The sequence below is a fragment of the Enoplosus armatus genome, chromosome 9 (assembly GCF_043641665.1).
Source record: "Enoplosus armatus isolate fEnoArm2 chromosome 9, fEnoArm2.hap1, whole genome shotgun sequence".
Classification (NCBI taxonomy): Eukaryota; Metazoa; Chordata; class Actinopteri; order Centrarchiformes; family Enoplosidae; genus Enoplosus; species Enoplosus armatus.
In genome coordinates, this window is record NC_092188.1 from 17,010,286 (window position 1) to 17,027,117 (window position 16,832).

General features: G+C 40.5%; 1 protein-coding gene across 1 annotated transcript in view; it reads left to right on the forward strand.

The window, feature by feature from the left end:
• The window catches only part of LOC139290287 (A disintegrin and metalloproteinase with thrombospondin motifs 16), a 48,853-nt gene that overhangs the window by 6,422 nt on the left and 25,599 nt on the right, over window positions 1–16,832 (forward strand). Inside the window, exons 4-9 of the mRNA XM_070912013.1 lie at window positions 7,357–7,807; window positions 10,213–10,415; window positions 12,069–12,152; window positions 12,927–13,086; window positions 14,896–15,001; window positions 15,504–15,641. Of these exons, the coding sequence (XP_070768114.1) occupies window positions 7,357–7,807; window positions 10,213–10,415; window positions 12,069–12,152; window positions 12,927–13,086; window positions 14,896–15,001; window positions 15,504–15,641 (1,142 nt within the window). The remainder of the gene's footprint in view (window positions 1–7,356; window positions 7,808–10,212; window positions 10,416–12,068; window positions 12,153–12,926; window positions 13,087–14,895; window positions 15,002–15,503; window positions 15,642–16,832) is intronic.

A 16,832-nucleotide genomic window follows, 5' to 3' on the forward strand; every position in this document is an offset into this window, starting at 1 on the left:
CCTGCAGTATGGATTGTTTTCTGTTTTATTGTGTTGTAATAAGTCTTTTCAATTCTCTTTGTCACCATTGCTGGCAATAAATCAGCTATAATTGCATTGATTTCTGTAAACATCATATGACCTTAATTGTAATATTTTTCACTTGCATTTTTGGGTGTAAAGGAAATCTTTGTAGTCATCCTTTCATGTTATTTAATATTATTCATCTGCATTTACTTACACAGCCTGCATGTCAGTGTTTTCTGAGGCTGGCAGATGTATGCAAAGAGAAAGATTAAAAAAAAGAAAAAAGATCAGAGTGAAACACAGTGAAAGATGTACAAATGAAGGCTATAAGGATCATTGTTCCCTCCCTGGCATTTTGAAGTGTTGAAAACCCCCTTGCAAGGAGTGTTACGTTGTAAAGCTTATGTATAAGTTGCCTTTTCAACTCCCCTCCTCTGGCAGCCCATATAGTGGTTTGCCCCGCTTTGATGACAGTAGGGAGTTCAACCATAAAAATCTCGTACTTACAAGGAAGGAGTTGGTGGAATAAAAGATGCAGGCCTGACTCTGTTCACCCGCCAAATGGTTTGAGAATATGCACATTGATACACATGTGGAAGAGGAGATCATAAAGCAGATCCTTCTCTGTGCCGACTATATATGCTACAGCGTAATCCTCTTTAGTGGCTTTTATGGGGGTGAGGGAGTTGAGGGGTAAGTCGAGTGCCATGCAGGCATTGCACTCTTACACCGTGAATGATTATTTTCCCAATTTACATAGTCTTGAGTGATTTTTAGCCATGATAGCAGTATGGTTCTAGGGATGGCCATGTTGGTCCATTGGTCGACCACTTTGGTCCAGACTGAAATATTACAACATCTATTAGACAATAAAGAAAAGTCTATTGATTTCAAGGATCCCTTAACTACTCATTTAGCACCAGGTTAAAATATCAATTTGTGCTTATAATACTTTGGTACAACTAAATACTTGCAGACATTTGCATCAGCCTCACCTGTATTTTGTTTTTAGTGTTAATCATCAGCAAATGTTCGCGTGCTAACACGCTAAACTAAGGTGGTGAACATGGCAAACATTACACCTCCTTCACTTCAGAATGTCACTGTTGCCAATGTGAGCGTGTTAGCATGCTGACATTAGCATTTAGCTCAGAACGCCACTGTGAGGCTCTGAGAGTGGCTATAGATTCTTAATCTTGTTAGCTTGGAGAGTAGACTGTCATGCTACCCCAGACTTGAAACACTTACCTGCTTGCGTCAATTACATATTTCACAGAATGCAGTAACAACTGTATCCTACGAGGCTTAATTGCCTTTCACAAAGGCATTACAATTACAAAGTCAGACTATTAATGTCTTATAAGTTTATCTCTATATATTATATAACCATCAATCAATGTGGAAACTACTAAACATGAATAGGGGACACTTCTAGCTCTATTTCTGTCTATTTTTGCTCTAAATGTACTTAATTATTCCTGAGCTTCACATATCTGTTTGTCTAATCTAATTTTACTCAGACTTCTAACGCACACCTTTCTTTTGTACCAAAGGGAAATGCTAAATGTCCTCCCACTACAAATCACTTGTAGGTCATGTGTTTTCCTCTTGTAAAAGGATGGGTGTGTTTCTCGCCTCAGGCCTAGTAGTAGTAGTAATAATAGAATGTTGCACACTCATCCCACCTCTGGGATTTCCAAGAATATATGAGAGATGGTCTATTGATGTGATGACACTTTGAAAATCAGGCAGTGTGGTCCTGGCACATTGCTATAATCAATTTTCAAAACATACAGTAAGATCAATCAAATTATCTTAAAAGATTGTTACTAGTTTTATCATTTGCAAACATCACTAGCGGTTTTCTCAGTCATACAGAGTAGATGAGGTACTGAGTCATGTGCATGTGTCTCTGAGACTGGAAGTAAGTCAGTTTGGAACATTTGTTGTTTCCAAATGGATAGACCTCCAGTTGGTGTCATGTGTTCTGGACAGCCAGCCAACAGATGACTTAAAGTACAGCTTGAAGTGAAATAGCTAATTGATTAAGGAATGGTGTCTGGTGCTGAAGTGCAATGTCAGAGTATCATTCCCAGCTTTCCAATAAGCCCAGTCAACACTGAGCCAAAGTTTGAATCCCTGCCTTTAACTGCTTGAAATACAGCCATCATGGAACCACTTTGCATGAACCAAACACAGTAAAGATTTATTGCTGCATTTGGTCTGTCAAAAGAAATGTTGTTTGGAAATTTTAAGCTTGTAGTTGCAACGCTATTGAAGAGTAGATTTGTGATGGCAACTTCTCCATTTGTTTTTTTACTTAAATTGTTGTATTGCTGTTTTTTTGTGGTTGTTTTTGGTTACAGAACATGAAACTAAGGGTGGTTAATAAGTAAATCTGAATATTATTCTTCATAGCTGTATTAAACTCTCTAAGCTCTCAGATGTACTGTACTTCTCATATGCTTGGACTGAAATAAAAAGCAAGCTTGGACCAAAAGCCTAAGGTCTCCATTCAGGAGAGAAGTAGACAGAACGAAAGAGAGAACCATATACTGAACACACAGTCAGGTGCACCTTGTAATGCACTGAATGCTTCCCCCTTCTGTTCCGTTTTCCTATCATTTTTTCCCGCACCCCCACCCCACCCCACCCCTCATTCCTGTCGCTGCTTGTCTGGATGCGTCTGACTCCAGAGAGTCCAGCTGTTTGCGCCCTCCCAAGTAGTGCTTCAGCATTTTATGACTGCTATTTGCACCTCGTAGAGCGCAGTGTGTAATCTGATGACTTTGGCTATTTAGGAAAGGCACTAGCTGACCTAATCTCCTAACATAGTGGCTTGCATACACACATACTCTGAGGAAGTGGCAGATTTGTGTTGTTTTATGTAAGGCCAAGCTTAAGCTTAAAGACTGTGCAGAGTTTATAAACTAAAGACATCATAAAAAGATTATCTGTGGGGTATGTTGGCTGTTGTGCTTAAGGAGACAAAGAGGACACATGTTGCTTTGTTTAAGACAGAAACATTTTGAATTCATTGTACATACAGTGCACTGCCATTACATATGGTTTTCTGTACAAGTTCTAGTCTGGTTTCTGCCTACAAATAAAAGCTTGTTTTGCTCACTAGATATACAATTTGCATGTTTTTTTGTTCACAAGTTAAATAATATCAACATCTGGACTGAATATCCATGAAGACAGAAATCATTAAACAATAAGGGGCATTGATCTATCTTGAGGAGAAACAGTCAGTGTGACAGCAGACGTAGATAAGATGGAACAAGAGGATGTGTGGAGACTGACTTATGCTTGTTGTTGTTGTTGTTGTTATGATGGAGCCTAAAATACAAGTCATACCAGTAGTTCATCCCTGACTCCGCTTTGCAAGAGAAGGGTTTTGATTTTCATGTGAACACCTCACAAAAAGGTACAGAAATCATGAAAACCCTTAATTTGACAACAACTTTTGAGAAGATAAGGGTTGTTCAATGGAAATAGACAGCTGCCATACTGCAGGGAAAGTGGAATCAGTGATTTTACTACATACAGTACATCCCTATGGACAGTATGTAGAGAGAGTTGGCAGTTGGCAGTTGAAAATAAGCTTACATAGATCTGAGGGATTCTGGATCAAGGACTCCTGAAGATCTCCAGAACCCTATTTGGGAATAATTGTGTAACATGCCCCACAATACATTTTGACATGCTGTATAATAGAGCCAGTGAATCTATTATGCACCGAACATGATGACAGCAAAAAAAAAAAAAAAAAAACCTCAGCACCAATGTTGAAAAGACAGACCGGACTGGATATAGAAATTGTAGAATGTAACGTATGCTATGCTGAAAGGGAAGAGACAGAAGTGGCAGTCAGAGAGTGAACATTGCAACCATGAAATGTAGTTAGAGCTGTCATGACGGATGTACTTGTTGACATGCCTCAAGTGGAATTGTTAGAAAGGCTTTGGATAAAGTTGCACCATTTTTTACATTACTACCTCTGCATGCTTGCTTGCTGTATAAATGCATAAGAATCTGCATGCTGTTGTGCAGTGTCCTATGCAGATATAAACAACAGCGAAAGCAAAGCCATGTTTGATCATTTCTTATTACGTGAGTTAGATGGAGTTGGCAGCATGCGATTGAAAATAAGCTCACTGCAAGTAATTCAGCTCTGTGCATATCTTCACAGTAAATACATTGTTCTTCTTAAGACTGAACGTCAGCCAGATGACCCTGTCAACTCTAGACTACTCTTTAATATAATTCAGATCATGGCAGTTTCTATAACAACTCCTAACTAAACAGTCCAGTCTTCAGGCTGCAGGTGTGAGTCCTATGATTGTATCTTTCCATCATGGTTTTCCTCTTCTTTATCTGCCTCATATCCTTTTACTGCCTTTGGAATGAGCTGACCAAAAATAACCCTCATGACAAAAAACAACATAAAAAAGAAAATTTCCGTTTCATTCCCCTCCTCCAAAAGGGTCACCTCTCTGCTGTTAGGATCAAGATACCAAATAACCAGAAACCTTTTTGTTAACCATCGCATGGCACCCATTTTTCCCCAGAGAACAGCTTTAGCTCCACACCAATGCCCAAAAATGCTCAACCCCCACCACCCGAAACAACCCCCCAAGACAGAATAAGTACTTAGTACTTGAGAAATTTTCAAGGTTGACAGCAGCGCATTTCAGGTCAGAGGCCTAACCGTGACTTGGAACCAAATTATGACAATCGCCTGTGATTACACAGCTCCGGGGCGGGTGCCATGCGGATGACAGGATCACGCACCGGTTGTCACATGTGATTGTAACCAACGATCCTGGCTGGGGTTCCTGGCAAGGATTATTTCTTGACCGTTGGCAGGCAAGCTGCAGTACAGAGGAAGGTGGTGGAGCATTAGCAAGCCTCTCTCTTCTTCCTTTCTCTCAATAATTGATCCCCCACCCTGTTCTTTCTTATTCCCCAAAGAAAACTGTCTGTGTATATCAGGGTCAATCGTTAATAGTCAGAGCTGTCTCATAGAATTGGGTGCAACATTGTCATGAATGGGGAGGAAAACAACAGCTGTGCTTTTTGGGGGGTTTTAACACAGAATAGAAATGACATAGGTGGTGAGTTGCGGATGTAGCAAAACGTGTGTACTGTCTGAGACTTAAGGGCTTCATTGTGAAGCATCCATTGTTTTTTTTTTTTGCTTTTTAAATGGCCCAAAAGATTGTAATTATCTCAATAAGTACTGGGCCGAAAAGTGTTTCCGGCTGTAAATATGTCTCCAAATATGTTTCTGCATCGCTGTTTGTGGCTATCTTTTGTCTGTCAAACACCAGTTACTGTACGGTGGGAAATGATCATTATCTGACGCAGAAACACCTGTAAACAACAACTGCTCTTCACCGGCCTGTGGTAAGGGCATAAAAGTTAAGAGTTGGATTTGAACAAGCGTTCCCCCTAGGGGAGGCTACATTTGACAATAAACTGCACTTTAGGAATCATACATTTGCTGTTAGATTAAGCAAAGTTTGAGCATTAATATTTTTTATAACATTTGAAAGACTAAGCCGGTTTGGCTGCTGTAGAACCAATAATTCACAAATGCGACATAAACGCAGGATAACTTTGTTTTGCCACACTACATGATGAAAGCTGTAAACTGTGGTCACAGCTTACACATCTGTGCTGGCTTGTATTTTCAGAGTTCATCATTTTCAAATTCAGTGCTTAATACAGTCACAGCTTTTTCCAAGGACTCTGTTCCACTGGTTTCCTGATCTGTGGTTGACAGACTGGCGGAGGTAGAGGCCCGGGCGAGTAAGTGATGATAAAATGGGGAAAATCAGTCGTGGGGATCATTATAGCAACATCAAACACATCACCAATAGAGGTCTGCTTCTGCAGGACTGACTAATTGCAACAAGAGATGAATGCACAAATCTACACATTCACACAGGCAGACATTCAGTTGCACGTTTAATATCCGTCTTCCCAGCTTCAACTGAGACTGTCATGGACACACATATGCATACACACTCACCTTGGGCGTGCCTCAGCCTCACCACTGCCACTGTGTCAGTCTGTTTCTGTCAGCCAGCGGACTGGCTGCAGGGACGAGGGACCTCACACTCCACTCACTCACAGTGAAAAAAAAGAAAACGGTCAGTCAATTAAACGTATTTTAGGGAAACCACTATTTCTGCCAAGAGCAGTTACAGTCCAAACATTTGGTGCCAGCTGACTGTCAACACAGATGTGGTGCGTGTTTGGATAGACTGAGAGAGACAAAGAGAGAAGCAGAGAGAAAGAGAGAGTAATCTCCAAGTGTCTGAATCGGCTGTGTTGATAGAAGTTTATTGAAAATGGAATATGAAAGCTGAAAATGTCTCAGTCTCTTTGGGAAAGAGAAAGAAAGTCTATAGACTGAGAGAGAGAGAGAGAGAATAAGGTCAACTGAAGAGATTTATAATGGGCTTTCCCATAACTTATCCCCTAAAATCGAAAGCATAAGGCACTGGTTCTTAAAGTGGGGCCCTCACCCTCATATGGCTCTCCATAACCGCAGTTTCAAAGAGTGAGAGATATTCATAACATTTAAAATAATGTCTATATTATATTCAGATAATAATTTAGGAGCTGTTTTTGTTTGCTAGATTTCTAATACATGTGAATATTAAAGTAAGGAATGTCTAAACCTTGAGAAGCATATGCATCGTTTACAAGAGACGCCGCCTCCTTTCGTCTTCACACCAGCCCCTGTTGTTTGAAACTCTTTCTCTCTGACCGAGCCTTATTTAGATTTTGCTGAGATAACGTCTGACCCTGAACAGCAAAACAGATGTTGAACATGAAGAAACACAGCCAGTAGTTGAGCCTCACAGAGGTTTAGCGGGGTTAGGTTTGCAGTGACCCACGAGAGAAAGATTTTGACTAATTGCTGACAGAGACAGATTGAGAATCTCAAGGAATAGATGGAGAGTTTTAGTTTTGTTCGTCTGTAATATGTGACTGCAGCCCTTTAGGCTATTTTTTGAGTGGAAGAGAATGTGTCAGCTGTTGAGGTGTTGGACATCAACAACATGTACTTTACAGGTCACTTTTAAATATCTAGTGACACAAGTATAGCTACTTGAATAAAGGCTTGTCAAGTAGATGCAGAAAGTCAAACATTATTCATTTTTACAGTATACAGTATATTTTTGCACCCAAAGTTGATGTAAGTTTGTTTCTTTTGGGTCTCCACATGAGTGAATACAAATTAACATGGGTGCAACAACTGATTTGCCCCGGCTGAATAGGTTGAAGAGATATTGCTGTGAAGCTAATGGGACTGCTCTGTTTTGCCTCTAGTCAGGTTTGATCAGAACACAGGATGCAGACTACTTCCTGAGACCCGTGTCCCGCAGCCTCGCTCAGAGGGAGAACTTCACAGCACCCTCCAGCCACCAGCCACACATCCTCTACAAGAGTGAGAGGCACTCCTCCTGGACAGAGCACAGAGGTCACGAGCCTCGGGTGCCTCAGAAGAGATCCACAGATTCAACTCATTGCAAATCACACCGACACTCTGTCACCAAGAGGTCCACAAGCTCACAGACAGACCCCACCTACAACACAGTTACTGAAGGTCAACACAAGAAAAACCAGCAGACTGACATCCAAGGTCATCACCATGGCAATGACGACAACAACCAGATGGAGCATCACAGCAATGGTCATCACCGCAACAGCCATCACCACGACAACGACTACAGACATGGGGAGAAGCAGAGGCAACACTTCTGTGGGAGACGGAAGAAATGTATGTAAGGGCAATTTCGCTTTCTAATCCACGTGCAGCGTTATTACAAAATGTTGCATGAACCTTTTCTGCACTGGTGATACAAGATGTCTTTTTAAATACTTCAACAGCCCAATAAGATTTTAGAATGAGGTTAATATTACTCACCTATTCTCCCACCAAAGGATCTTTTTTATCTGAACTCATAAAATTCAATGATGTAACATTATTTTGTTCTGAAATAATATCATGTTGTCATTTTTTGTCCTTTGCAACCTCTCAAATGAAAATGGTTAACTTAAATAAGAATATTCCCACCTAGACATAAGTCACTGCCATAATATTCTTACATTTCCAGATATAACTAAATTAGTGGTTTAAGCCACATTTTGAGGAATTATCACACCATTTACGGTGTCCTGGAGAAAAGGAAAAAGATTGAGATATGATAATAATTCTATTTGTTGACATTTCCGGCTAACCCTGTTAGCAGCCAGCCTCCCAGGGTTGTGTTTGGTTGGTGTAAGGGGAACATGGTGCATCATTATTTAACACTACATTAAATGGTAACAAATTCTGTGCTAACATGCGCTGTCGTTAACACATCATTAGCCTCAGTTGTGTTAAACAGAGAAAACAAGATGTGTGTTTTTACGATGTAACAAGAGGGTGGACATGCAGCTTTTTTAGAGTTGACTCCATTTTTGACGAATCAGTCCATTTTCAACAGAGACAATTTTGGAACCTTTGAACCCGATGGCAAATCAACATGTTTGGTAAATTTCCTTGTAAAATTATCCTCAGGGTAGGAGGCTTTCAGGGGAGGTTTTGATTTGTATTCCACATGATGACAAATGTTTCCTCTGAGGAATATTATCTCAATTTATGTTGACATTTCTGGTGACATGAGTGACATAACCTGTGAAAGGTTAAGGGAAATGTTTTATGTTCACTTTACACTGTGACAAATGTTTTCTCTCAAGATATTACCACGAGATCAGTTAACATTGCTGGTGTCACAGGGGTCATTTGAAAGAGAGAGCAGGCAGTAATTGGACTGGTACCACCACCATCAGCCTGCAGAACCCCCAGCTGTCTGTCCCCTGTGAAAATACGCTGATGTTTACATTCCCATGGGATGACATCATTGAACACCTGTGCCATGTTTTAGTCAAAAAGGCACTTTGGTCCCTCACCTGCTTTCCGCCTATGTAAGCAAACTTTCTAGCCTTTATAGTTTATCGCAGTCAGGCAGTGATGGGTGAACGTTTTGATAACCTGAAAACATAGGAGGGAAGATTAGAGGTGATAATGTCACAAGCTGCAATAGTTTTAGGCTGTGCTTTGCTTTGACATGTATGTACTATTGACCTCATGTCATGGTGTAGAGGTGAGTATGGATGTGAGATGTTTTTAGCCAAAGGCGACCCAACTTCAAAAGGAGAGTTAAAAACAGGGCAGAGTTGGGCATTTGATGTTAAGATTAAGTCTGTGTTTGTCTGAGTCACATGTTCACTTAGCAAAGCGCTGATAAGTTTTCACAGCTCGTCTTGTGAATTCACTGCAATTTATGTCATTGTTTTTATAATACAGCTTATCTAATCTATGACAAGCTGACATCATTTCGGGCACCATTCAAATTGACCCTTATTAACAAAGTTTGCGAAGTGGATTGGAACAGAGATAGGTTAATAAAGTACATGAATTGCTTGTAATGAATCAAGAAATGGCCCTTGTCCACCATCATCTAACGTTGTGTTATGTCTACAGAATATGAAATTGCTCAGAGATCTCTTTGATGACTATACTGACAGTGAAATGGATTTACTTTTAGCATGTAAAGCTTTCATATAACTGGTGCATGTAGAGTAAAATTTGACTTGCTGTAGCAGCTGCTAATGTACAACCACATACTGTGGTTTCACACTTTACTTAATGGTAGCATAATACTGAGAGTGCCAGAGTCAACAACTGAAAAAAGGAGCTCAGTTTGCAGTTTATCCATGACATCAGGTCATGAAAGTAAGAGTATAGTTAATCATCCAGAATGGTTGTCAGCTACTTGCCAGAATCGCTGGTTAACACTTGCAGGCAAAGGTGGCCATTTGGCTGGTGGCTATAGGTTCATTTCAAATATTGTGCAACATATAATCGACTGTGGGAAGGAAGGGTTGTATATTTGTAGTGGACGTCATAACTGTTATTAAATTGCTATTTTATGCACTATTGTTTTTTCTCTCATTAATCATTAACAATCCACTATACTGTATGACGAGTTTGTTCCTAACCATGTTGACCCTGCAGCCACAGTGTGCCTCATAATGTTTCACTCAGTTTGTTCTATGTTCAATGCAGCATTTTTATTTATTTTTAAAAACAGTTGATTAGTTATTGAGTTTTCACTCCCTTTATCCTGTTTTATTCAGACATGCCCAAACCTCCAGAAGGGGATGTCTTTATCCTTCCAGATGAGTACAAGTTCATCCCCAGGTACAAAAGAGCGGTGCTAATGAAGAACCAGGCCAATCAGAGGCTCAACGTGGAGATGCTAGTGGTGGTAGACAGGAAGATGATGGACAACCACGGCCACGAGAACATTACCACATATGTTCTTACTGTGCTTAATATGGTGAGGGACATCTAATTATATGTGCAGTGTCAGACATCATTGGAGTTAAAAGAAATGTATTGATTTTATTGGAGGTGTGATGAATTACTGTTTGTGTAAACAAGGTTGACATCCCTGTCGTCCATTCTCACTTATCAGAACCCATCTGAAAACATGAAACTGATATCCGGGCGAGATCATCGTCGTGACCCCACCCCCACCCCCACCCCCATCCCTCTCAGCTGATCTGCAGGCCAATTCCATCATGCTCGTTTTGCTACTTAATGACTGACTGACAAATCCAAAGATAATCCGTCTATTTTGAAAACATAGTTCCCTAGTAGAAACCAAGTTGGAGCAGTCACAGCCCGCCTCAGAGGAGTCACCTGAATACAGTATGGAGTTTCACAAAAAACATCCAACCCCCTTCCCCTCCTGCCAGCTCTCATGGGTCTTAAAAAAGGTGATTTAGTATAATATATAATAAATCGAAGCTATATGCCATTTCAGCATTTGTGAAGATATATGTTTTCTTTGTGGCAGAGTGGAAAGACTTCCAAAACATTTTGTAATTACGGATTAAAAAACACACTGTACATTATGTACTACAAAACACTGAAGCTCTATGGAAACTGGTGATTGCGTCTTTCATGAGGCAGTGAAAACACAGTGATTCACTGTATGAATTGTGCAAATCTGAAACTGTCAAACACTGGTGTTCCAGGAGATCTTACTTTAAGTAAGTGGTTTTGATTGCCTCTTTGAACTCAGAATTTAGCTTGAATTCGGTAACAAACCACAGCCATGTGTCTTCTTATGAGTCAGTGCAGAGGAAGACCAAACACCGGGAACATAAGGAACACATGAGAGTGTTCCTGAAAGGGAAGAAAGAAAAAAAAAGCTTAGCGAGTGGCACCTGAGGTATTCACAGGGCCCGAGAGAAAGACAGAGAGTGAACAAGAGCAAAGGATCAGGAGTCTACTTTCAAAGCCCAAACTGTTATGATTGATGGTCAGATATCCAAGTGAGAACAAGACGCTGAATTGGAAACAGCAGTTGTGGCTGTCATACCTCACCGATACCATCAAAAAGGGCTTGTGCTTTCTTTCTGCAGGAACGTCAAGGTGTGTTGTCTCATACATTTGACACAGACCTCTCTATTGTATGTGTCTACATGGTGCAAGAATTTATAGATCAAGCATACCAGTATTTATATTAAGACTTATGCTAGTAAGCTTGACCCATATATGAAAATATCCATAATCATCTCATGACTTCTAATTTACATTTATGAGACCTGGCGACAGAGAGACACAGAGACATGGAAATTGTGCTTGGTATTAATGATTAAGAGGAGATATTTTCAAGTCTGTCTCAAAACATACTCACATGCCCATATGTACATGTTAAAGAGTTATTGTAGGCCTCATATTAGCTTCAGCTGAACTTTAGGAAGGGATTTCATAGCATTTTGTTTTTGGGACAGACTTGAAAAAATGTGAACCTATTGTTAAACTGTTGTCAAAGTCGCTTTAGAGAAAATATTACCTCAATAACTAACTGCAATCCTATCATTGTCACAGGATTTTGATGAGGCAATTGTAGACAAATGAAAGAATGTTGTGTACAGAAGAGTTAGCAATATGTAATAACATTTGTTTGTGTGCCTTCTAGGTCTCCAGTCTCTTCAAAGACGGTACGATAGGGGGGAACATCAACATAGTGATAGTGGGCCTCGTGCTTCTGGATGAAGAGCAGGTGAGCATTTCATATAAGCAGTTGAAAACCCTAATATATAAATTAAAAAAACAGATCATTTGTTTGTTTATTTGTTATTATGCCTGAAGGTCTAGATCTCTCAGGTCTCTCAGAGATTTTCCCGGGGTTGCCCTAACTACTAAGGACCTTTACAGTGGTTAATTATAGGGTATGCATTTTCTTGGATCTCCTCAAGAATTTCCCTCCTAAATCTGGCAGAGTGCAGGAGATGGAAGGGCAACTTGACTGAAAGAGAAAAAGAGAGAGAGGGACAGAAGCAGAGAGAAACAGGTGGGGTACTGTCAGTACTGAGAAAAAGAGTCAAGCAGGCCGAGGAGAATGGATTCTGGTTTCCACCCACCTGTGATGTTAATAGAGTTTAATCTTCTTTAAAAGAGGCAATTATCAGCGGGAGGAATGCCAAAAATGGCAAAAATGTCTGAGATGTTTGTCCTCCAAGCAGAAACACTTATTTTATTAGTGTCCCCTTTCACATCTTCATGTTGCCTTTAATATCCTTATGCCTAAAGATCTTGGTGATTGATTGTAAAGACCAGGCAAGGATCCGGTAAAGAAATTAGCAATAAATGTAATGGCGTTGCCTTTTCTCATTCTATGAAGTTATGAGGTGGTAAGTAGAGGGAAAGGGGAAGGCGGTAATTTGATCTAACATTTTTCTCATGTAAGTCCATAACGATTTGTGCTCACAGCTTCCTTCCATAAAGACTTGTCTTGTCTCTCTATCTGCCTCCTTTTATCTGTGTCCTCTCACAGGATGGTTTGGTGATCAACCACCATGCAGACCACACACTGAACAGCTTCTGCCACTGGCAGTCCACTCTGGGAGGCAGAGAGGGCCGACACCACGACCACGCCATCCTCCTCACAGGACTCGACATCTGCTCTTGGAAGAATGAACCCTGTGACACTCTTGGTACATCTTAATATTGTGAAGTAGATTCTACGGTTACAAAATACCCTAAAGTGTATGACAAGTGAAAAACTAAGAGTGATTTTCATGACACTCCATTTGACCAAGTCACATGAATGCCATGTGTCCCTATTCTGTGTTTGTTTCTTGCTCTTGATAGAAATATGTAATTCTCTCTTGGTGTTTGTCTTTCTCTGGGAAGGTGCCCCTGTCCCCTGTCACACGGTGTGACTGAGGGTCACATCAGCCAAACCAGATGTTGAAAAAATCTGCAGCTTTCAGATCTTTTCAGCTCCACAGTATCACCACTGTGTATAGCAATGTGGGAAAAATATGAAGTTTAACAGGAGATGAAAATAATGAGCATAAAAAGGAATATCAGGAGGGCAAATCTGAAACATATTCAGAGCTTTATGGAAAATAACACATTGTTGCAGATGCAATGCCACAAGAATCGAAGCTATAGGTTAAGAAAATGAATTATGCTAATCATGTTTTCACTTAAATCACAGAACATTCAAAAGCTGCTCTTTAGCTATTATCTGTACAAACCAAGCTCAACGACTTTAAACACACACAGTCATTGTGAGTGTCCACCATCTAACAAACTAACAACAGCTTGTTTGTGGTAATGACCATGCCAACACATTGTAGTCTTCCACACTGTGAGAAACTTCCATTTTGTGTCCCAGAGAAACACAGAGTGACGCACACCCACACACACGCACACACACACACACACACACACACACACACACACACACACACACACACAAACGAACAAACACAAACCACCTTCAAACTCCAGACTTAAGTTTTGACTTCAAAGTGTCGAGGCTAGCATTAGCCCTAATCGTTGCTATGAAAGCCCAGTTCAAAGGTCTGTGTGTGCCGGCAAAAGAGAGTTAGTTCTGACTAATCCCCAAAGGTGTGAGGCAGAATGACCATTAGTGCTACCAGTCAGTATATAACACAGTTTATTTCCATTACTGTTACAGCCCTGTCCCTCAGTGTTTTCCTCCATATTTCAAAAGCCAGTATATAATATCAATGCTCTACCTCTTTCCTGACACAAAAAAGGAACTAAATGGCAGTTCTCACAGTCAATCTGCCTGCTTATGTTTAATGTCATTATTCACATTAGTTATGTACATGAGAACATTACTTTGGGGGTTTTTGCACTCTATGGTGAATGACTTAGAGCCGTAAAATAACAAAACACGAGGCTAAATTCTCCCTGAGACACTGAGACAAAAACATTAAGGGAGGCCCCCATGGGTATTATCCTTTTTGATTCAGAGCCAGGGGGGCCATGTGTGTGTGTGTGTGTGTGTGTGTGTGTGTGTGTGTGTGTGTGTGTGTGTGTGTGTGTGTGTGAGGAGAGACAGAAGGAGAATGGACAGAGAGACGCATAAAGGGAGCTGAATAGTAAAAGGGAGTTTAATAGAGAATTAGAGATATGAGAAAGAAGTGAAGACAGAGAAAGAATGTTTTAAAGTGAAGTGAAAGGTAACAGGGGGATCAAGGAATGTTCCCACAGAGTCCCATATTTTAACATATGGAGGGGTTTTAACCCAGTTATGGTGTGTTTGATATTTCTTATGCATGCAGTCCACAACTAGCTCAGTCTAGGATATGTTTTCTGCTTCCCATCTGAGAGAATCCTCTTGATTTTGCACTGATAATGTATTGCAAAGTTAAAAAGTAAATTTTTCTGTTAAGTATGAGAAAACACAGCTTGGCAGTGGTGTACTGTTATGAATGAAGAAATCATTCAACTGTGATGTAAAAATTGACTCACTGGTCCTGCAGGTTTTGCTCCAATTAGTGGGATGTGCAGCAAGTACCGGAGCTGTACCATTAATGAGGATACAGGCCTGGGTCTGGCATTCACCATCGCCCATGAATCCGGACACAAGTAAGGGTTTCCATCCCTCTCATGATCGCATGATGACACACACACAAAAAAAGTGATGTCTGGTGGTGGAGTTAAGGCGTCGACCATGAACCACAACATCCCAGTTCGCATCTGGCCAGTGGCCTTTGTTTGGTTTTTGTTGCATTAAATGCATAAAATGCCTTAAAAAAATAATTACAAAAAAAAGATATTTGTGTGTCTATGAATGTGTCGAAAAATGTATGATGTGTTGAATTGGTGCCATAATAAATGATCCAGTAGAATAACAAATGCTGCATTCTTACAATGCACATTTGACATGTGACATATATCAACATGTGATTTATGCATGGACCACAAAAGATGTTTTCAAGCATATTTTTTTTATCTCCATGTGCAAAAATTCACAAGCTGATGATGAAGTTTTAATCCTTTACATACCCATAGTATTGCAACGGTGTGGTTCTGCTTGCTCACCCTTTCTGCAAACACATTTACATGGTACCTTTTTTCCATTCCCCAGTTTTGGAATGGTCCATGATGGTGAAGGGAACGTCTGTAAGAAGTCAGAGGGCAACATCATGTCTCCCACATTAGCTGGTCACAATGGTATCTTCTCCTGGTCCGCCTGCAGTCGCCAGTACCTCAGCCGCTTCCTCAAGTAAGATGCCATATTTTCGATTACTGCCATGCTTTTGTTGTGGTGAACCAAGAATTGATTTAAGAAGCACTCATTGTTGCTAATGACATTTACGGGGTATCACCGCTTGAAGAGTCTTATTAAGTTGTCAGAACAGAAGAGCTACATCACATCCATATGGCATATTGTTGAGTAATGAACAAATCCTCGTGCCAGCTTTTGTTAAGTGCTCATGCAACAAAGACATAAAGCACTGTATCAGTTTATAGAACTGAATTATTAAAGCGAGAGTCCCCCTGGCAATAGCCACTTTTAACATGCATTGTGTTGATGTTATTCAACATGTGTTGCTGATAGATGAACATATGTTGTAGAAAAAACAAGTCAGCAGCAGATATATCAGTTACAAATGCCGCTCTGATCCAAAGAGTGCAGAGTGAAAAACTGTGCTTATGTTATTACAGGACTTGCTTTATTTTGCAAAAGCAAGGACAAACAGGCCTACTGTGTGTGTGTGTGTGTGTGTGTGTGTGTGTGTGTGTGTGTGTGTGAGTGTGTGTGTTTGAGAGAGAGACTGAAATATATAGCTGAAATAGCAACTAAGTTCAGTGATATGTGGTGCTGCTATTACCCTTAAGTGTTGTTTTACAGACTGCATATTATGTGTCAAGGTTCATGTGAGTGAAAGTGTGCAAGGGAGAGAAAGTTGTGTGTTCATGCAGTAACTGCATTTTTATACATGCGGCCTGCTCATCCAAGCGAGGAAAAACAAGCATCACAGACATAGCGTCCATGTGTCTGGCTGTGTTTCTATGTGTCTGTGCGTGTGTGTGTGTGTGTGTGTGTGTGTGTGTGTGTGTGTGCTTGAAACCAGATAACCCAGAACCAGTGCCCTCCACTAAATTTACCAGTGTGTTAACTGAACTGTCAGGTCTCCCCTCTCAGAGTGGTGGAGACAGACAGTGTATTTCCTCGCTGAGTTATTAGAGCTGGGGTGACCTCACCCTTGTTAGGCCTGTCAGCCTTATATTAAACTCCCATCACCCCCTGGGGCCACGTGGAGGGGATCTCTGCACCACTGAAACAACCAGGGGTCATCTCCCTGTATAATCACTGAATGATAAAAATGCTGAAATGCTGCACGTTTTCCCTAATTGCAATCAACAGAATGTTATGATATTTACATGTTTTTTGGCTAAATGTGTCTTATAG